Here is a 22,878-nt window from a genome sequence, read left to right as displayed (position 1 = left end):
TGTTTACAGTATTCTTGTCATTGTGACATGAGTGTCAAGGACTCCGGACATACTATCCAGAGAAGAACCGCCACTTTAGTGTGCCGGGCAACCAACCCTACGATTGGGGCTACTTCACAGAGGTCTCTATTAAAGATTTCTGCAAGAATGGGAGCTAAAATGTGTGGAATGCCCCGCATGTAGATCCTCATGATCTTTCGTTCTGCCATTGTGCAACTTTAATAGAGCCCTAGTGAGTTGAAGAGGATAGATGATGTGAGGGGTGGGATGTGGCACACACGAGGTGTGGACTGATCTAGGACATCATAAAGCTGTCCTACATAGGCTTCCCAAAGGAGAGGATTGGTGATGGGTTTTGGGCTTTTCTTTTCCTCCAGAATGTCCGCTGCATCTGAGTTATCCTCGCTCTAACAGAGCTGGTGTACAACTCCTGCTCACTTTTGGCTAGGAATGCATGCTTCTTCCTATGGGCCAAGTGACGGAATATTCTCGGTTTTACGTGCCGAGATCAATCCGTTCTTTCCTAAGTTGTGTTCCTGCATGCATTGTCACACCACCCATTTTGTGGCTGTGGTCCTGTAGGGAGATTGGCGGTGGAGCAGGTGGTAAAAGGGAAGCTAGCATGAACAGAATCTCAGATGATGGACGAGAACTGAGATGTAAGTGTAGATATGGGCAAAGTAGGTTCAAGTGCTGGAGGGTGGATCTTCATAGATGGAGTCAAGATCATAAAGAATGCAGGTGAAGTGGAAACTGAGGGGAACCGGAGTGGGAGGTAGATGAACTTAGCATCCATGGGATATATAGAAACTTGGACCATCTAGGCCTTCTCATCATGCATATACAAAGAAACATATAACTAACATTTTATAGTCTTTATCTTCATCCACAAGTCAAGTGAGAGACTTCCTTTCGAACTGCTTGAACTTCAGCAAGTTCCATGCTTTTTTGCTTGAGCTCCTCTCCAATCCACACTAGTACCCTTCAAGTTCTTCGACTTCTTAAGGATACCTACCTTGTTGGCTCTGGTGGCATAAGTGAGGACTGCATGATGATTTGCAATTGTTTCAAACTTTGTTATTGTTGACCAATTCCATTGAATTTCTGGAACAACGAGAGTCCATCCCTCCTACTTATCAATCCCATAATGCCACCACTTCTCTGGTAATCCTCCGACACGTGTGTGTGTGTGTGTGTGTGTGAGAGAGAGAGAGAGAGAGAGAGAGAAAGAGAGTGAGAGCTGAAAGACTAAAGTGACTCACCAAAAAGTATCCCTTGATAGCCAAGACTGTAGTTGCTGATATGCGAGCTATCTGTGCCCTTAGATAGTTTTTCTCTAATCCTGGGAAAGGAGGATATGCTGATACCTCTGCCTGCAATACCAAAAACAATGTGATCAACTTCTGAATTTTGGCAACACCAAAGATAACTAGACACTTCCATGCATTTGCAAACACTCCCATATTATCTTTCTTTTAAGCCTATAAAATGTTATCTTGCACACATTGCCACAGACACCACTCTTAGGTTCAATAGAGGCTGAGATGACAACAGAATCGATCTTTTTTTAGAGTAGGAGTTTCATTACTTGAAAGCGGCAACAGGTTTTGCATGTGTCGAGAAGGCTAGCAATATAGTAAGAGGATTAGAGATTTAGCTTTGCACCTACAGCAACCTTGGCTCACTCTAAATGATACCTGCTTGCTGCCACCCCATGAATTCATAATTTTCATTTTGATGGTGTAAATACGTTCTGGTGCCCTATGCAAACCAGGCATCCACTCTTCCCCACAGGATCCTCCAAAACCTGAGTGAAAGAAATCCACATAACAAAGGACTTAGCTGGATCTGATACTCATGCCCCCATGAGAAATGAAACCTTTGTCCTAAACTTCTACACTCCATGCTTTGATCAAATCTTCCCTTGCCCATGGCTGCCCTGTGGCCCTTAAATTTCCTATTTAGCCACTTCAAATCAATGCCTTGGTCTCTTCTCTGGCATTCCTTTTTCACATTAGCCACCTTCTTTGATGGTATAAGGTCCTCTCCAGTTTCAAACAATCACCCTTAGGAGAACCCCTTAATTCATAAGAAACTTTGCTTGTCTTACTTGATGATATGAATGAACCACAGAGAGTTTGATTTAGGGTTTTCAAAGTACTCACAAAAAACCTTTTTCATCCTTAAGTGAGCATTACCCTTCTTCAATAGGTGTTCAAACTTCACACAACTCCGTGCATATCTTTATGTTCTCAAGCAAGTTTAATCATTTGGAGATTCTCGATTTTCACACTGGTTCAGCTGTAGGAGCTTTGGACGTAGACCTTGGAGAGATTAAAATTTTATTACAGGAGACCGCACAGAGCAGACCCACTGGCTTCCGAGAGTAGGAGACGAGCATCTGTCAGAGCCTAGCCACCTTGCAGCGGTTTCAGGAGAGTACCCCGGACAGCCCATGGATTGAGGCCCAGTTGGCTGCAGCCCGTACAGAGCCTAGTTCCATTGAGGAGCGGAGGGTGGAGTACAGATACCATGCTAGAGCCTCCTTTTGGACCTAGGCAGGAGACAAGGTCACCAGAGATTTCTTTGAGATTTCAGGCCCACACAGGCGGAGGGACTGTATCCACAAGTTGCGAGGCTAGGATATTCATAGTTGTGGATCCCCCCCCCCCCCCCCCCCCCCCCCCCCCCCCCCGTGCGGATGCAAGCCATCGCCACAAATTTCTTATGTTCTCTCCTCACGCGTGCCCCCCTATCCTCTCAGGTGCTAGACATGTGTGACCGGGTCTAGCGGCACACAAGAGAGGTGGTCCTTCCTGCTCTTCGGACTTTCTTGTTGACATCCGTTACTGCAGAGGAGCTTGCAGAGGCTCTGACGACACTACCTAGGGGAAAATGCCTAGGAGAAGATCGCTGAAGCTTCCGCCGCCCCCCCCCCCCCCCCCCCCCCCCCCCCCCCCCCCCGCGCCCGCGCTGCAGCCTGCATGCACTTTTTTGTTTTTTTCCGCCCCCTCTGTTTTTCTCTGCCTTCCACCTTTCCCCCTCCGATTTTTGTGCAGCTCGGTTCTTGCAGGACTCTCCGCATTCGCTTCGCCTTCGACCTAGCTTCAGACACTGATGGAGGCTCCTCCCGCCCCACCTCAGAGGGACTCTTCCGCAGCCCCCTTGCCCGCCCCTGAGGATACCCCCATCAGGCTTTCTCTTTCGCCAGAAGAGGAAGCGAGCCTCGCCGCAGAGGTGGAACGCCTCCAGGCACATTTCACCATCTGCCGTATAGTCAGCAGAGGGGAGATCCGGGATCTTCTCCAGGCCCGCCTTCTTGCAGATGTGGGCAAGATCCTGGACGTTCAGTTACAAGGCCGTGGACACTACCAGATTGAGTTCCGGACAGCCCAAAGCGTGGCCCAGGTCCTAGCCATGAGTCCCCTTGACATCAAGGGCGCTCGGGCATTCTTCAGACCTTGGCAGCATGGCTTTGACCCAGCAGCGGCCGAGCAGGGAGAGCGCCTATTCCATGTTACAGTTTGCTTCCCTGGACTTCGTTGCGAGTACCTTCCGCTCCTTTCTAGGCTAGGAGCATTGGTGGGCTCGGTGCTTGAGACTGGCCCCACAGCAGCTTCAGTGGTGGCTAGAGCAGCTGGGCTACCTTCGGTCAGAGTTTTGGTTCCTGACATCTCCTCCCTTCCGAAGGTCATTCAGCTACCTAGGATAGGGGGGGGGGGGATGGATTGATCAGAGAGTGGAGTTTTCGGGGCTCCCGAACCAGTGTTTTATATGCAGGCAGATCGGCCACATGGCCAAGGCCTGCCCCTCGCAGGAGACCCCGACCTTCACCGCAGCAGCAGCAGGCCCCCGATGGCCCGCCCACAGATGCGGCTCGGCAGGCAGCCTCCGGGACACCTGCTCAACCCACAGAGACCTCGGAGTGGCAGCCTGGACAGGGGCGCCGTAGAGGGAGACAGCCACAGCAGCATGCCCAGAGACCGATGCAGCAACAGCCACAGTCTCAGCATCACTGGGTTCCCGTGAGGAACAGCTTTGCTCCCCTCCAGGATGAGACCCCAGCGCCGACTGAGGACCAGGAGATGCCAGCACCCCCTCCTTCGCCCCCACCCCCCCCTCCCCCGTCCCCCCCTCCTGCCTCGCTTCCACCTTCCCCTCCTCCCGTTCCCGCTCCGGTTTAGGCAGCGGCTCCTTCTCCACCCCCTCCTCCACCTCCGCTCGCCTCAGCTCCCCCGGAGGCCGTGGCAGTTCCCTGGCGCTCACCTGCAGTCCGGCGGGCACTGAGCACCGACCTTGCTCGAGCACCGCAGAGGAGACTTACCATGCCGATTCGGGCTTCACGGATATCCTCTAAACGCAGTCGGCTGAGTCGTTTCCACACTAGACAGCGCTCGGAGGCTTTTGACTACTCCTTCACACGGCTTTTTGGAGCGGAGGGCCCCCATGAGCCAGCACCCATCAGAGTTCATGTAGTGATACCTCCGGCCCGAGGGGAGGAGGCACTTGATTCAGCGGTGGCCTTCTCCTTCCCTCTTTGTGGCCCTAGCGACCGGGAGTGGACTCTGGATCTCGCTCTTAGCATTTTGAAGACTCAGGCAGTTGAGTTTTCTCACCATGTGAGCGATCTGGAGGTGACAGACATGATAGGCCGACTATGGGAGTTGGCTCATTTTTTCTTTGATACTGGGAGTGTGGATGCCTCCGGGATTCGACATTTGGTGGTTCGCATAGTGGCAGACTTAGCACGGGACCCTGGTTATGTATGCATACACGAGGTTGCTCTCTCTAAGCGGGAGGCAGTCGCCATGGGACACAGCCACTGGCCGAGATTCTTGCAGCACACCGGGTGGGCAGATTCGTAGCCGCTCGGATGGGGACTATTCTCGATCCAAGCCGCTTGCGAAGGTCCACCATACGGCTGAGACAGCCTCCACCTCAGCAGGTCCTCCATGAGGATCATCTCATGGAATGTACAGGGCCTTGGCAGTGCACACTATGTACGTTATCGTGGTTGCTTGAGGCAGGAGCTTCAGAGATGCCTGGTTGGGGGCAGTATTGATATTCTGATGATGCAGGAGCACCATTTGGGTGAGAGCACGATCCGGAGATACGGTTCGGTGATGCCTGGTAGATGGGACACATTTTGGTCTGCAGGGTTTGGCCCCTTGGGTGGGCAGGGAGGAGTATGTATGTATGGCGGCAACCATTGTGGATCGCGGGGTCATTGTGCTTGGTAGAGCACAGTATGTCATTCTGAGGATGCATGATGAGCTCTTTGGCGTGCTCAATGTCTATGCGCCCAACCATGCTAGTGCCCGAGCAGAGTTCTGGACCCTTGTTACGGATGCATTGCCAGAGGCCGCACATTGGTGTGTCGGGGGAGACTTCAACATGCTTGAGGACCCGACCGATAGGGTGGGAGGTAGTCATGTTACAATGCACGGCACAGAGCTTGCAGCTTGGGAGTGATTTTGCATGGCACTGCGGATCACTGATGCATGGCAGCATGAGGCTTTCTCCCGCTCTCAGGACAGTCTTAGTTTTTCTCGGTCGGATCGCCGGCAGGGAGGGACTAATCTATCACGGATTGATCGCTTCTATGTGGGCGACACGTTCGGGGAGCTTGGGGGCTCCGTTGGCATTCTCGCTGGCACCTCTTTTTCAGACCATGCGCCAGTTATTTTGATACTTGAGGAGAGCATACGGGAGACCAGCTTGCAGTTGAGGATCCCAGAGAGGGTACTTACAGATCCTAGTCTTTCTGAGGACATTGAGAGGATATGGCATGATAGCCAGAGCTCTGACCAGGATGCAGCAGGCCAGTGTGCCCAGGGACTCATCGAGCTCAGCTCTTTTTTGCACGCTGTAGCCTTGACACGGGTGGGAGAGACTCGAGAGCGAGAGCGTCGGTTGAGACGTAGCCTTGCTTCGCTCCAGCGCCTTCAGGAGCAACAGCCTACATGTGAGTGGGTGGCGTCCCAGCTGAGCCAGGCACGCTAGGAGGTTAGAGAGGCAGAGGAGCAGAGACATGAGTTCTACTATCGTCGCCAGGCCTCTCAGTGGACGCACCTTGGTGATAGAGTGACTGGGGAGTTTTTTGAGATTACTGGACCCTGCCATGCTCGAGAAGGAGTACGCCAGCTCAGGAGGCAGGACGGATCGGTAGCCACTGAGCCCGGGGAGATCAGAGCCATTGCCACTAAGTTCTATAGAGACCTGCTTTCAGCGGAGCCAGCCAACCACGGAGGCTCGGGATGCTTGCAGACAGACTGTGTGGGCCCATGTGCAGAGGAGGGTCACATATCATATGCGCACAGTTCTGGGTGAGCCTCTTTCAGAGGTTGAGCTTGTTGAGCCTTTGAGGGTCCTTCCGCGTCATAGTTGCCCTGGGGAGGACGGATTGACGCCTGTCTTTTTTATGCGCTATTGGGACCTTTTGGGGCCAGGCCTCCGCAGGGGCTTTCAGTATGTTTTGGACACTGGGGTGATGCCACAGAGCTTTTCAGAGGGCTTGATCTTTCTTATCCCCAAGGGGGAGGGAGTGTCAGATGATATTCGGCATTGGACACCTATTACGATCCTCAATACTGTCTACAAGGTCTTAGCAAAGGCCTTGAGTTTGAGGATCCAGCCCTTCCTTGGGGAGTTGATTCATGCTACCCAGACAGGATTCGTCAAGGAGCGCAATATCCTTGACAACATTTTCACCTTCTGGGAGGCGACGGCTCGAGCTAGATTTCTCGGTGAGAACCTGGTCGTGATGCTTCTCAATTTTGAGAGGGCATACAATAGAGTCGATTGGGGTTTCTTAGAGGGCACTATGCTTCGCCTGGGCTTTGAGCCAGTTTGGATTCAAGGAGTGGCGGCTCTATATTCCACGTAGCCAGGTGCTGATGGCAGGAGGACGGGGGCCGAGTTTTGAGTTGACCAGATCAGTCCGTCAGGGGTGTCCTCTCGCTCCATTTCTTTTTCTCTTCTTTGCTGAGGCTATGAGCATGTATCTGACGGCAGAGGAGGTTCGTTTGAGAGGACTCCAGCTCCCAGTCCGGTGGATGGGAGCCTTTACACAGTTGGAGATCCTGATTGCTGTAAGAGCTTGCACTGAGGATGGTAGATGCCTCTACTATGAGATCCAGGATGAGGGCAGACTTCAGAGAGTGGAGGCGGAGTCACCTTTGGTTGCAGAGTGCATCTTTCAGAGGATACGGGTAGTGGCCGCCGCTTCCCGGAAGTGGCATATTGATCCAGACCCTGTAGATGTGGACTCTGATTGGCGCATATGGGCATATGCTGCACGCCCCTTGGCCCCCGGCTCCAGTGGGACCCTGGCGAGTACGAGTGGCATGATCCTTATGCATCCCCCGAGGCCACAGAGATCACCTTTTTCCAGTACACTGTTCGGTTGGGAAACACATTTTGACTGCGAGGAGGATGGTCTCTCCAGCTGCATCGGAGCATTGGCGGCTACAGGGACTCTCACAGGACTTCCTGGAGGATTTTTGGACCAGGCTCTGGGCTAGTCGATAGGCACGCAAGATCTCGACTTTCCAGTGGCTGGTCACCCACAGGGGCTCTGCAGTTGGCACCTGGCTTGTCTACAGTGGTCTTCCGGCGGCCTGCGTCCGATGCGGCCACCCTTTGGAGACACAGAGACACTACCTATGGGACTGTCCTCAGGCGTAGCAGATTTGGCTGCGGATGCTGCGCATTCTGGCCCTCCTCTCTCCAGAGGACATGTATACGTGGGGTGCGGCTGCTTGGTCAACTTCGTCAGGGCCTGCACTGGGATATGAGACGGAGCAGGACAACCAGGCCATCAGATACATTAGGGGCCAGCCTCGCCTTGTTCCTTCACCGGATTTCTCGTCCGCCGGCTGGACACAGGAGAGGGATATACGATGGGAGCTCCTCAGCAGCCTCACCATCTGGTTCACCTGGAGAGCCCGGTGTTTCAGGGCCTTTGAGGGGAGACTGGAGCCACCAGCAGAGACTATTCGGGGGATTTGGCAAGAGTTGATCCACACCCTGCGAGGACAGTATGACTGCATTCGCGACTCGGATGAGGTGATCTTGCGGCGCCAGGCCTTTCACACCACTTGGCGCAGCGGCCCCTTCTATACCCTACACGCGGGTTCCCCCCGCTGGCACTACAGGCCACCTCTTTGGCTTTCCCCCCCTTTTATTGTATGATATAGCCCCTCAGTTCTTTGTACTGATATTTGTACTTTTTTGCACCAAGGGAGAGTCTCCCTAGCTGCCTTGATTGGATCTCTGCTCTGTTTTCTTATGAGCAGGAGAGGGTCTTTTGTAGCCCTACGGGCGTTTTTTATATAACTAATGAAAGGATCTTTTCTCAAAAAAAAAAGGCGAAAAAAAAGGGGATTGGTACTTCAATGGACAGAATTAAGTAATCTTTCGTGAAGAAGATAACGCACAAGATAGAGAGAAATGTGCGCGCGCGGCACAAGAGAGAAATGAAATGAAATCTATATTAACGTCTTCGAAAGGCCAAAATGACCTATAAGACCAAAAGTTACAAATAATCTGATCAGATGAAGTACAAATGTTAGTGGTGTGTAACAGAAAAAAGTGAGAAAAGATCCAAAGATCTATAGATCTAGAGTACAAGAGTAACATGGGAGAATGGGAAACATGGGAAACGTGGGAAGCTACTAAGAGGGGACGAAAGTGTCCACACAGAGACATCTTTGGGCACGTGAGGCTCATGAATGTGTGAGGGTATAGATGGGCCCTCAGTGGATGAAACCCCTCATAGGTCGCTGAAGCATGAAGACAAGCTCCTTCGGGGTGAACTGCCTCGAGGGTATCTACTGGTGATTTGCGATGATCTCTCTAATCCTCTCATGCCATCTCGATCTGCTACGGATACCCCGAGGTCCAGGGCATCTGTCTCCACATAGCTGAGAGGCATGCTCAAGGGTGACCCTTCTGGATGTGGATGCGGCTGTGTCCTGACCCTACCTCTGCTGTGCTGAAGTGGTGCTCCCAGAGAAATCAGTAAGCTATCTTTGCACAGGACCTGTGTGTGCTACTCCTCCACGTATGAGAGTCTCTCTATGCCGGCGTATCTCTGGTAGAAAAAGTCCTAGGCATCTTTGGTCACTATAGTCCTTCACTCTCGCAAGGGGCCGAACCCCTCTCTGAAAAGGCAATGGAACCTCCCTCTAGTCTCATAGTACGCGGGGCATCGGTAGATGTAGTGCTCCTCCGTCTCTGGCTCTAGCTGACATAGCTGACATATACGCTGCTCTACCGGTACTCTCTGTGGTCCATCTCTACCTGTCTCAATCCTCAGCTAATGAGAGGAAGTGCGGATCTGACCAATAGTGCATTTGATGCCATGTGACCAATGTATGTCCATGTATCTCGGACGAGTGATGAAAGCATCCTCTGTGTGGCGAAGCAGGTGATCTCTCTAAAAACTCATCTTCGCCCCAAGAGAAAGAAAGAAAGAAAGAAAGAAAGAAATATTTTATTAACGTCTTCCAAAAGACTGAAGAAATGGAAGATCTCTAGCTCCTATATCTCTGCAAAGGCCCGCCTTTTGCGGCGAGTAAGTCTCCTCGTCTCTCTCCTCGACTCCTCCTCTGTGATGGCTCCCAAGGCTCTCTGTATGCGGAGCCGTGAGTATAGGACTCTGCACTCGTCATCATACCATCTGTTCTGGGGCATAGTCCCAGATCTCGCAGGCTCTCTTGAGTGGACATGATGTGGGAAGCTCTGTAATGCAGCCGTGTGTAGGAGTGATGCCAGCTGGGCTATAGTGAGTGGTATCCATAGGTGCCAGGGGATCCATGAGTAGGAGCCCATCCTCTACTCTGCCAGTGTATATGTCTGCCATGTCATGTGTGAAGTAGATGGTAGTGTGTGGCGTCGGTATGTGGGGGGCTGGTGATACTGGTGATCCGGCTAGTGAAAATGCCATGTATGATCTGCCCCAATAGGACAAGGTGGGATGGAGAATGAGGTGACAAGCTGTGATGCCTCCAAAGACCCCATAATGTAGTCTACCACCGTGCCTCCGGTCCGTGTATGACCCCCATGTGGGAAGCATGTCAGCCCTCCTAATCCTGGCCACTGTAGCATCCCGTTATAAATAACGAGTCTGATGCCCGACTAGCCCCTATCTCCTCTGGATCCACAAGGTGGAGAATCTCCATGTCATCATAGTCATACACCTCACACTGTCTGCTCTATGTGTGGGCATTGAAGTCACCCGTAAGAAATACCTCCCTAGTGTAGAATAATGCATAATCTCCTCTGACAGACAAGTGTATGGCGAGGCTCCTGTCTCCTCCTCCTGTGACATGTCCTCTGTAATGACATAGGAGGATCGTGATCGAGGAAAATAACATGGGGCTATGTATATAACCCTGTCCTGTGAGAGTTGTAAGCTGATCCACATGTATCTGGCCCCTGGATCCTGTGCTACCACTCTCAGTCTCCCCTGTAGCTCTCGTCTGAATACAATTGCTACTCCCCCCGACCCTCTCGAGGTACCCTGGCGTGTGGTCCTCCTGTATACTGACTCCCACTGGAATCCCTCTACTCGAGGTAGCCCTCTCTTTGGACTCTGATGTGTCTCTGTCAAAATATGATGTCTCTCCTCACCATAACATGCTCCAGTCGTCCAAACTGCACCCATAGTGAACCATTACAATTCCATACTGCCATGTGTATCTCTGTCAGTGGCCTGGTCTATGTCCCATAGGCCCCAAACCGCTAATCCATGGGCCGGCCATCAATGATGACCTGACCATCTCGATAGAAGGCCTTCTTGCCTTCTCTCCTCGCATGTAAGACTTGTGGCATGTAAGCTCTCCTATGCTCTAGCTGCATCCTCGTGAGATCATCATCCAAGAAAATAGGAGCTTCCTCTAAGCCTCGTAGTATGACCCTCTTCCCCATGAAGATGGTGCGTGCCTCCACATCCCGAAACTGTATGATGAGAGCTCTCTTCTTTGTCATGTCTTTCCCGGCCCTCCAAGCTTTGAGGAAGGGGGGGGGGGGGGGGGGGGGGGGGTCCCTCATGTGAGTATCCAAGTCGTGTGCTTAGTGTCCGCCCATCCCCCTCGGGGGTAGATTCAGCTACCTCGGGAATCCCCGTGACTCTCACATTGAGTCTATGAGCATGTCGCATCCGCTCCTCCTCAATGGTGATGTTGACGATTTGGAGCCCTTCTTTTTGGGCATCCTCTTTCACTTCCTTTTTGATGTTCCTCTTCACCACTTCTACCCAACCCTCCCTTGTTGCCTCCATCTTACCTTCTAGGCTCTTGGTGATTGCCTTGGTGAGTTCCTCTTTAATGGCCTCTTTGTCAACTTCCACAATCTCCCCCTCCTCCTGTGGTGGTCGGTCCCGTAGAGAGATCACCTCCACTTTGAGGATGTCGATTTCCTCCTTCATAGTGTCCCGTTCCTTCTTCCATCCCTCTTTCTCCTCTTTCCATGCTTCTTTCTCCTTCTTCCCTCCTTCCTTCTCTTTCTCCCTCTCCTTCTCCCAAGTCTGCTTCTCCCTTTTCCAAGCTTCCTTCTCTTTTTGTAAAGCTTTGATCTCCTTCTCCACTTTGGAGAGTCAGTTGATGATGTTGTTGATGGCGGAGTCTGCCGTCTTCTTGTTTTCTCTGATGGAGATGTGCAGCTTATCCTCCATTTTGACTATCTCCTCTTTGCTTGCACCCTTGGCCATGTCGATGTACCTCGGAGAGATAGAACCCTAACACTTATGTTGCTGCCTTGGAGGCTTGAGCAAGGGTGCGTGAGGAAAGGGTAGCGAACATAACCTGGATTGGGCTGGGGCTTCACATGAAAAGATGCAGGGGGGGGAAGAGAGCTTGAGCTCTTGTAAGCACACACACTCACAAAACCCTAAAAGAGAACACACAAGGTGAGAGGCTGAAAATCTTCTTCTTCTTCTTCACAACACTCAACACACCATATACAAAGATAAGAGTACACCATATATGAAAACGTACTCAACCAAATACATACTAGGGTTCTCTATAGTGTGAACCCAACTAAATGAGCTGGCGCTATAACTATGCCAGTCTCTAGAATGGCTGTCACACACGTCATCCCATTGGCCGCATATCACCCATGATCTCACCAACCATGCCAGTGGTGTAAGTGTGGAGCCTATCTCCCAGGCGGTCATCAATGTCCACCGCCTCACTAGATGAGCTCGATATCTCAACACTTCCCCTCGAGCTCAACTCCATCTCATGTACACCAAGCGAAGCCCTGAATCTGCAAAGCTTCTCTGTACCCAATGCTTTGGTGAAGATGTCAGCGACCTGATCCTGTGTGCTGACATAAACAAGGTCAACGTCTACTGCCAAAACCTTCTCTCTGACAAAATGATAGTGGACCTCTATATGCTTCGTGCGAGCATGAAAAACTGGGTTCCTGGCCAACCGTATACTACTAATGTTGTCACAGAAAATGACAACTTGTCGATGAGAAAAATCAGGTTTTCCGCCAAAGTAAACCTCTCCTCTGGAGTTACATCATGTATGGCTGTAGTTAGAGTCTTGTTCATGATGTAAACTACTGTACAAACAGCCTCAGCCCAATAGCTATGCGGCATATTCTTCTCTTCCATCAATGCTCGCGCAATCTCAGCAATGTGCCTGTTTTTCCACTCAGCAATTCCATTTTCCTGCGGAGTGTATCTACATGTAAACTGTCTCCGAATACCATTCTTCTTTAAAAATTCAAAGAACTCATTGGAGAAGTACTCTCCCCCTCCATCTAACCTTAGACACTTTACATATTTCTCTATTTGCTTTTCAACCATAACTTTGAAATTCTGAAAATGAGTGAACACCTCACCCTTCTCCTTCATGAAGTATACCCACACTTTCCTTGTGTGGTCATCAATAAATCACATAATACCTGCAGCCTCCCATAGACATGGTCTTCGTAGGACCCCATACATCTGAATGCACAACATCTAGTGCATTTCTGCTCACATTTCTGTCACATGGAAATACATGCTTTGTTTGCTTTCCAAATTGGCATGCTTCACATATTTTCTGCATATCTTCAACTTTAAAGTTTGGCAGCCCTGTCACAATTCCCTTAGTCTGCATAGACTTCATTCTCTGCACATTCACATGTCCAATTCTTTTATGCCAAATGTCTGTGTCTGCAACAATTCCTGAACCATTTGCAAATATCGCAGCACTCACTTCAGGCATGTTTACATTCAATGTAAACATTCTGCCCACTCTATTGCCTTTTGCAACCAACCTGCACTTGTCTCTAAAGTCTTCAACATAACAACCATCAGGGTTAAACCGAACTTGAAACCCCGCTCAATCATCTGGCCAACTAAAACCAGATTCTTTGTTATGTTCGGAACATAAAGTACATCTGCAAGGTACTTCACTTTGCCATCCTGCATAGACAATGGCACATCTCCAACATGGGCAATTGGATGAGCAGTGTCATCCCCTGTTTCCACAAAACCCGGTCTTTCAAGGTTTTTCATCTCCTTGAACCACTCCCCATGACTTGTCATGTGGTTCGAAGCACCTGAATCAACGTACCATACATCATCTTTATGTGCTGCTTCAACATTTTCAGACATGGCATTAACGACATGCTACATAACAAACAACCTTTCATTATCCTCATTGTTTTTGCTCGAGGATGCTGTCACCAGCCTGGACATTTCCCAGTCTGAAAAGGGGTCTGGTGGACTCCAGGATGCTTAAATATTTGGAAAGTACAAGCTTTGGGAATGGGGGATTATCCTAGAATACAAAGAACCACACTCCTAAAATTTAGGAGAGTTGCTATTTTTGGCCCGACTCCGATGGAAATTCTGTTCGCGTCATTACATCTGGAATTGAGCAGATACCAAGAGTTGGCAAAGTGCCTATGACAGAATGTCTACCATTTGGGATATTTTTAGAGGTAAAGATTATGGAAGGACCCATCTCTTAGATTGGGACATGTGGCAAGAAAGTGGACCAAAGTGAGACAAGTGGCCTGACACTTGTTAGAAAAAGGATCAAAGTGAGACAAGTGGCCTCACACTTGTCATTGTAGCCTTCTCTTGCCATTTTAGCTCATGGGAGGCCTAAATCTATAAATTGGAGCCCTCTCTCTTCATTAATGGAGGCTCTCTTGCTGCACACTAGCCTCTACTACCGTTGAAGGCTTCTCTAATGATGGCTACTCTCTTTCTCTCTCACTTGAAGGCTGCCCATGAAGAATACCGGCTGTATGGGACTGTTTTGGAGGCTTCCATCGCGAAGAAATACTAAAGGCAAGGGTATTCAATCATTTATTATGATTTCTAGCCATTGTATGTGTTGTACCAGCATTTGTACTTGCTGTACCTGCTGCACCAGCCACCGTACCGGCTGTACCAGCCACTGTACTTGCTGTACCAGCTTCTGTACTTGCCGTACCGGCTGTACCAGCCATTGTACCTGTTGTACCAGCCATTGTACCTGCTGTACCGGCTGAATGGAGAGTTGTACTTGCTGTACTAGCTCTATTGCATGAAGACCCGTGGTTTTTGGGGAAGAATCAGTACCCACACGGAGGTATATGGATTATATTGTTGGCTCGGCATTTCTACAGCCTATGTTCCGGCTCAGTTGCCTTGTGTTGGGCTGTGTTATGGCATTTGTATATGGATAATCCGGCATCTCCCGTGGGGAGAGTAAGGCCCTCAAAGCTTGTACATGATATTATTCTCCTTGGGTAATAAAATACTCCAAGGGGGGGGTCGGGCCTCTATGCGGTGTCACGCATGCAAGCTCCATTTTCAGCATTTGTGGATGTTTTGTCCAGCTTTATGTTTTATGCAAAGTGATGATGGATATGTGTTAAGGCTGTGGCCATGTTTAAATGTTTTAATATGCATTGATGGTATCAACAAGTGTGTCAAAGGCCCTAGTCCCCCGGGCACCCGCCCCCCGCGAGTTACATTGGTATCAGAGCATAGGCTTTCTTGGAAGCGAAGGCTTCCTTCTATCAATAAGGAAGAGAAAAGATCTGGAGTGGGGACCACACTTACCATCATTGCTATTAAGCATGGCCAGCCACTTCAGAGCCTATGAAGCAAGAGCATGAGCAATAGACAGCTTGGTCTAAGGATTTATGAATTCACAAAATTTATCTTGGAAGTATGGAGTTGGCTTTATGTGCACACGTTTAGCACTCTTTCCATATGGATATTGTGGATTATATTATCAAGCTTACAGGCAAGCTATATGGAGATATATCTCAAGATATCTTAAGGATATGGTGACGAGATATTTCTGTTGGCTTCATGACCAACCTGGCAAAGAACAGCTAAGTATACTTTGAGTTTGCAAAGTTGGTGCTTTTGCTATTTACTATGAAGTGTTTTTGATGTTCACTAACCCTTGTATAGCTATGCAAGGAGAAAGGTGTTGTTGTTTGCCTTGAGATGGTTTCAGGGAAACATTGTTTATGGCTCCCTTTAATGGGATGAATTCTTTTCATGGCTCCCTTTATTGGGATGGATTATATCTATGGAGATTTCTTTCTTGGACGAGATTTATATAGATATTGGGCTTCACAAGCAATTTCTATGGACGAATCTGTCCGAGTTTATAGAGAAGCAATCTTTGGATATCTCATGGATATGATGCTTTTATGGATAAAGTCCACCTCTACTCCAAGGTGTGTGGTTAGCACGGAGTATGTGGTAAGAGTTATGGTATACAAGGATTATGATATACAGGTGTATGGATTCCTGGACTTCTTTTCTAGGAATTTGGATCCATCCTCAGGTTTATGGATTATTCTTTTTGGCTCCCTTTATTTGGGATGCATTGATTTTATGGAAGTCGTGGTTATCTCATGGATCGAGGATTTCTATTGGCGGCCGAAATGCATGTAAAACTACTGGTGGTCGAAATGCCTATGAACTATGTGTAGCAGATATGCCTATAAACTATCTATGCCTGTGAGTGATTCTTATTTTATGTTACACACTTGAGTCCACCTCTCCTCCAAGGTGTGTGTTCAGAGTACCAACACGGAGTGCAAGTGGTAAGAGTGGACATGATGCCTAGTTGGTAGGGGACTTATGTCTATACCAAGGGTCATGTGGACTGACACCTTCTTGGCAGGAGACTATGTCTACGCCAAGTGTCAGTAGACTGGAATGTGGTATGCTGGGGACTTGACGTCTGCGCTCAGATCCAGTGGACGTTCTACATCCGCGTGCACGGTCAATCGGTCTTCTATTTCTCTGCCTGGTCTTTGCATATGTAAGCATGGAAGCCAGTGGAGAGTAGCATGCGTTTGACGTGACACTGGGGATTGGGGAACGAGTAATTGCTTCTTGGAGTTGGATTCAACTTAGAGTATGGACAGAGAGACATGATTATGATACCTGGCCTTATGGGACTTTTTTGTCTCACCCATTTATTTTGGGACATGATTATGGTATCTTGACTTATGGGACTGTTTTCTCTCGCCCATTTATTTGGGACATGGATTATTTCAGTCATATTGGATTTTTGAGACTGTCTAGTCTCGCCCACTTGATGGGACATGATTATATCTTGAATATATGGCTTAAAGCTTAAAGTTGCGGACAACTTTTAAGAAGTTGGGGAGGATGTCACCAGCCTGGACATTTCCCAGTCTGAAAAGGGGTCTGGTGGACTCCAGGATGCTTAAATATTTGGAAAGTACAAGCTTTGGGAATGGGGGATTATCCTAGAATACAAAGAACCACACTCCTAAAATTTAGGAGAGTTGCTATTTTTGGCCCGACTCCGATGGAAATTCTGTTCGCGTCATTACATCTGGAATTGAGCAGATACCAAGAGTTGGCAAAGTGCCTATGACAGAATGTCTACCATTTGGGATATTTTTAGAGGTAAAGATTATGGAAGGATCCATCTCTTAGATTGGGACATGTGGCAAGAAAGTGGACCAAAGTGAGACAAGTGGCCTGACACTTGTTAGAAAAAGGATCAAAGTGAGACAAGTGGCCTCACACTTGTCATTGTAGCCTTCTCTTGCCATTTTAGCTCATGGGAGGCCTAAATCTATAAATTGGAGCCCTCTCTCTTCATTAATGGAGGCTCTCTTGCTGCACACTAGCCTCTACCACCGTTGAAGGCTTCTCTAATGATGGCTACTCTCTTTCTCTCTCACTTGAAGGCTGCCCATGAAGAATACCGGCTGTATGGGACTGTTTTGGAGGCTTCCATCGTGAAGAAATACTAAAGGCAAGGGTATTCAATCATTTATTATGATTTCTAGCCATTGTATGTGTTGTACCAGCATTTGTACTTGCTGTACCTGCTGCACCAGCCACCGTACCGGCTGTACCAGCCACTGTACTTGCTGTACCAGCTTCTGTACTTGCCGTACCGGCTGTACCAGCCACTGTACCTGTTGTACCAGCCATTGTACCTGCTGTACCGGCTGAATGGAGAGTTGTACTTGCTGTACTAGCTCTATTGCATGAAGACCCGTGGTTTTTGGGGAAGAATCAGTACCCACACGGAGGTATATGGATTATATTGTTGGCTCGGCATTTCTACAGCCTATGTTCCGGCTCAGTTGCCTTGTGTTGGGCTGTGTTATGGCATTTGTATATGGATAATCCGGCATCTCCCGTGGGGAGAGTAAGGCCCTCAAAGCTTGTACATGATATTATTCTCCTTGGGTAATAAAATACTCCAAGGGGGGGGTCGGGCCTCTATGCGGTGTCACGCATGCAAGCTCCATTTTCAGCATTTGTGGATGTTTTGTCCAGCTTTATGTTTTATGCAAAGTGATGATGGATATGTGTTAAGGCTGTGGCCATGTTTAAATGTTTTAATATGCATTGATGGTATCAACAAGTGTGTCAAAGGCCCTAGTCCCCCGGGCACCCGCCCCCCGCGAGTTACAGATGCATAGTTGTTTTGCTATTTCCCATTTTGCATGTCAGCCTGCTTCTTATAACAATCTGCCTGCACATGTCCAGGCTTACCACAATAAAAGCATCCACGTGTATCATTATACTGCCTTTGCCAATTTCCACGACCTCTTTGACTCCCCCTGTCTCTCTATGAATTGGCCTCTTCCACCTGCGTGTTGTTGATGTTGTGAATTCTGGGACTGTTGTTGCTGCTGCTGCTGGCCATAATTCTGATTACCTGTTCGGCCACCTCCTTGACCGCGTCCACGGCCTCCTCTACCTCATCCTCTTCTTGAACTTGTGTAGAAGGCCTGTTGCTCTGAACTGTTTTTGTTTTGTGAAGACTGTTGGTCTTCACCCAAGCTCTTCTCTTCTATAATCAACATAGACACCAAATCTGTGAAATTGAGAATGTTTTCCCGAGTCTGAATAGACGTCTTGAATGCCTTGTATTGTGGCCCAAGACCACGTAGAGAGACTTCCACCTTATCATCATCATCCACAATACCCTTTATCTTCAATGCATAGTCATTCACAGACATACTCTTTTTCTCCACAGTATGAAGTTCATTCTTCAACTGTATCTTTCGTGCCTTGGTATTCGTTTCATAGAGTTTTACCAAGGTGTCCCACGCATCCTTGGGAGACTTGGCATCTTGTATGTGCCCAATCATGGTGTCCTGTATACTGATAGAGAGCCAATACATAACTTTTCTGGCTCCTTGGTTCCAATCCTTGAACTCTTTCACATCTACAGCAGTCGGATTGATCTCCGGTATCTCCGGTGCCTCTTCATGCTCACCTTCTATGTAGTCCCAGTAACCCTTTCCCATCAGGAAATTTGTCAACCTGAACCTCCAAACATGGAAGTTGTTCTTATCAAGCTTCTCAGCAACATTCTGGTTTATGCCATCATTTGACATCTTGCCAGACACATAAATTTACCAGAAACAGTACTCTGGTTTGTCCTACACAAACTGCTGTATTTTCTGCAGCGGTACCTCACTACACTCAAATGTCACAACCAGTTACCTCAATGTACATACATACACTCAATGGCAACTGTTGACCTCCTTGCAGCACACACAATGTGTGCACAACCAATCTGTCTTCCTGCAGTTCTTAAAACAGAGTTCTGCACAGAATTGATGACTTACCCGCAGTGCTTGAAATCGCCTGCTTTCCAAAAAACGGAGGTCCTAACGCACCTGAAACGCGTTTTTGGCCCGACGTATGCTCTCCATTATTTTGCAAGGTTGACATGCAAGCATAACAAGCCCCGCTACATTGACAATAGTGTAATCACCTTAAGGCACACACAGAGACACAATGAACTCGAATGGCATCCACGTCGGTGTCCACACAAAAGAGAATCAAAGTACCAAAATTGCACACAATAATCACGAATAAATATTCAACTCCAAACAAATAACAGATTCCAACATATTAAACATAGACATGGAAATAAACATGGAAGATAAACCATAAACTTGAAAACTGTACGAAAAATAAACATCACCATCAAATCAACAAGGATTGGGTTAAATCTCCCCCTCATGTGTGCTGGCTCATTACACGACATGAGTCTTTAATCATGTATTCCCAAAAATAGCCCTTGAGCCAATCGTGAAGCTTTTGCCAAAAATAGGGCTCTTTTACAAAAATAATCAATCCTTCTAGAGGATGTTCACACACATCTAGTGTGTACCAAAAACAATAGTGAACCTCTAGTTCACACGCACTACACCTATGCACATCGGGATGCATAAATATTCGAGTATAAATAAATGGCACACGGCCAACCAAAAATAATGAAGTATAACTCATAAATGTCGAGGCGATGTAAACAGTATAGTTGCCCTATAGCTTTACTCCCGCGAAGAAAGCTCCTCAAACAGAGATCGTTTGCTGGTGCCTCCCGTAGAGCTCCCGACAAGGGTGTAGTCGCCAACACAAATAGAGAAGAGTAGATGAAGCTCTAACCCTCGTACCGCTTCCTGTGCTTCTCTTGCTTACAGCTCAGCCCTTAGCATGAACCAGGCTCTGATACCATGAAAAGATGCAGGGGGGAAAGAGAGCTTGAGCTCTTGCAAGCACACACACACTCACAAAACCCTAAACGAGAACGCACAAGGTGCGAGGCTGAAAATCTTCTTCTTCACACAACACTCAACACACCATATACAAAGATAAGAGTACAACATATATAAAAAGGTACTCTACCAAATACATACTGGGGTTCTCTATAGTATGAACCCAACTAAATGAGCTGGCGCTATAACTATGCCAGTCTCTAGAATGGCTGTCACACAGCCTGTCATCCCACTGGCCGCATATCACCCATGATCTCACCAACCACGCCAGTGGTGTAAGTGTGGTGCCTATCCCCCAGGTGGGTCATCAGTGTCCACCGCCTCACTAGATGAGCTCGATATCTCAACATCACATGGCGGCAGCAGCAGCACAGGCAGCGACCAAAACGAAGCGACGAGGAGGGGATGCGCAGGCGACGGGGGGAGAGAAAGCGCAGGCGACGGGGAGAGAAAGAGAGAGAGGCGACGGGGAGAGAGATGCGAAGGCGACCGGGGGGGGGAGAGAGAGAGAGAGAGAGAGAGAGAGAACTATATTAACGTCCTTTAGAGGCCACATCTGACCTATAGGACTAATAAGATACATCCATGTGATTACATTCCACTTCGGGGGCAACAAAATGAAAATAGAGATAAAACTAAAAATAGTTCAAATTTCCTACAATAGGAGAATCCTAGATAACATGAAGGATTTCTCTAGAAGTTATTCTTCATTACTACCATGTTTGGTTGTCCTGAAATCTCCAATAACAGCTCTACCTCTTCGGTAGACTGCCCATTTTCCTTGTTTCCTTGCTTCGTATACTTTATTGAGTTCTTGTTTCCTGTTTTTTAGTTGTGTGGCTGTGAGTTCATCCGCCATCCACACCTTCGTTCCCTTAAGTGACCTTGTTTGCTTCATGACTTTAATTTTGTCTTTCATATCTGCGTACCTCAAAACCACATGTCTTCCTTTGATTGCCACTGAGGGATCTCCAATGTCGATCAAAGGGATAGCTTTGCACAGCTTTCTTTGTAGAATCTCGCATTCCGGGACATAAGTATCATTCGCAATCTCCTCGTCCTCCAATACCTCCACCTGTTCCCAACCCTCTGACAAACCACCCACCCTAATTTCTTTTGCAATCCATTGCTGCTCGTTCTCTTCATTAATCTGTGATATTACTTCTTTAATGAGAATTTCTTTAGGCTGTGGATCAAGTAAATTTACCTCTGTGATTTCCTCCGTGTTTTCTTTTTCGTGTTGTTGTTCCTTAATCTGTTTCTCCAAGGTTGAAAGATGTTGTTTTGTCTGATGTAGTTCATTTTGCAAGGCTGAATTTGTTTGCTGAAGATGTTGAATCATGCTCAGGAGGTACAGCTCCCATGGTGATGGTTTTTCATTGGGTTTGGTAGGAGGGGAGATAAGGGTTTCGGAGAAGGTTTTCTTGCTGGCCATGTCAAACTGCTGGACTGTTTGAGAGGTTGCTCTTCACGAACCCCACCCCCATGAGGTGCAAGCCCTTACCTGCTTGGAGGTGGGTTACAACCCTACCCTACACTAAGGTGCGCAGGTGGGCAATAGGTGCACAGGTGCGTATGAGAGAGAGAGAGAGAGAAATAAAATGAAATGAAATGTTATATTAATGTCTTCAAAAGGCCATAATGACCTATGAGACCAAAAAGTTACATCATGGTGGATCTGATACAATGTCTCCCCGCTGCCCACCTCTCTCTCTCTCTCTCTCTCTCTCTCTCTTTGGTTTTTTATTGAGAGAGAGAGAGAGAGAGAGGTGGGCAACGGGGAGAGAGAGAGGTGGGAGGGGATGCGCAGGTGGGAGAGAGAGAGAGAGAGAGAGAGAGAGAGAGAGAGAGGGCAGGGGGGCTAGCGCAGAGGGGGTTGCTAGCGGGAGGGGGGGGCAGAGGGAGCTAGCGCAGAGGGGGGCGAGGGGCTGGTGCAGAGGGGGGCGAGGGGCTAGCAAGAGGGGGCGCAGAGGGGGTTGGCGCAAAGGGGGGCGAGCGGCTGGCGGGAGGCAGGCGGCGCAGAGGGGGCTGGCGCAGAGAGAGAAGCGAAGCGGGTGGGGGAGAGAGAGAGAGAGAGAGAGAAAGGAAAAATGAAATGAAATGATATATTAAGGTCTCTAAGAGGCCATAATGGCCTATGAGACCAAAACTGAGAGTACATCTGAAGTTGGTGTCTCATCAAAGAGAACAACTAAATGAGATTGAAAAGTTACAATAACAGTTATAAAAACAGAATTGTAAGACTCCGAGATGATACGAAGGGGGGGCAGGGGGCGTGGCGCAGAGGGGGTTGCTAGCGAGAGGGGGGGGGGGGCAGAGGGGTCTGGCGCGCAGAGGGGGGCGAGGGGCTGGCGGGAGGGGGCGCAGAGGGGGCTGGCGCAGAGGGGGGCGAGGGGCTAGTGGGAGGGGGCGCAGAGGGGGCTGGCACAAAGGGGAGCGAGGGGCTGGCGGGAGGCTGGCGCAGAGAGAGAAGCGAAGCGGGTGGGAGAGAGAGAGAGAGAGAAATGAAAAATGAAATGAAATGATATATACTATTTGCACATGCACTTATGTTTTGCATGTTTGAAACTGTTTTCGCATGACTTGTATTCTTGTGTTTGCCTGCTTGACGTGTCACTTACTGAGCGGGGACGCCTGCCAGTGAGTCGTGAAGTTTGCTCTGTCTTCTGACGAGTTTTGTTGCACGTGAACAGGTGGTAAGTGTATTGCACTTGTTGGTTTAATAGTTTTATTTCTAACCTTTCATTTTATAAGGTTGTAAGTTCACATTTCATTTAAAAGTGGGCACCCTTTAGGGGCACCCACATATGGGCCAAGGTGGGGAGCCACACTTAGCCCCTTAAGTGTGTG

At 48.7% G+C, this 22,878-nt stretch overlaps 1 protein-coding gene and 1 pseudogene across 4 annotated transcripts in view; both read right to left on the bottom strand.

The window, feature by feature from the left end:
- LOC147639416 (flagellar radial spoke protein 4-like) overlaps window positions 1-22,878 on the bottom strand; it is a 129,692-nt gene that overhangs the window by 5,273 nt on the left and 101,541 nt on the right. For all 4 annotated transcript variants that reach the window (XM_086791121.1, XM_086791131.1, XM_086791133.1 and 1 more), the window contains exon 5: window positions 1,263-1,373. In XM_086791121.1, coding sequence (XP_086647247.1) covers window positions 1,263-1,373 — 111 coding nt within the window. The remainder of the gene's footprint in view (window positions 1-1,262; window positions 1,374-22,878) is intronic.
- On the bottom strand, window positions 10,747-11,756 carry LOC147639417 (uncharacterized; annotated as a pseudogene).

This window comes from Cibotium barometz, chromosome 4, assembly GCF_041138505.1.
Source record: "Cibotium barometz isolate CiBa-2024 chromosome 4, ASM4113850v1, whole genome shotgun sequence".
Lineage (NCBI taxonomy): Eukaryota > Viridiplantae > Streptophyta > Polypodiopsida > Cyatheales > Cibotiaceae > Cibotium > Cibotium barometz.
The sequence above is the reverse complement of the archived record's forward strand: the minus strand, read 5'-3'. Positions and strand labels throughout refer to the sequence as shown.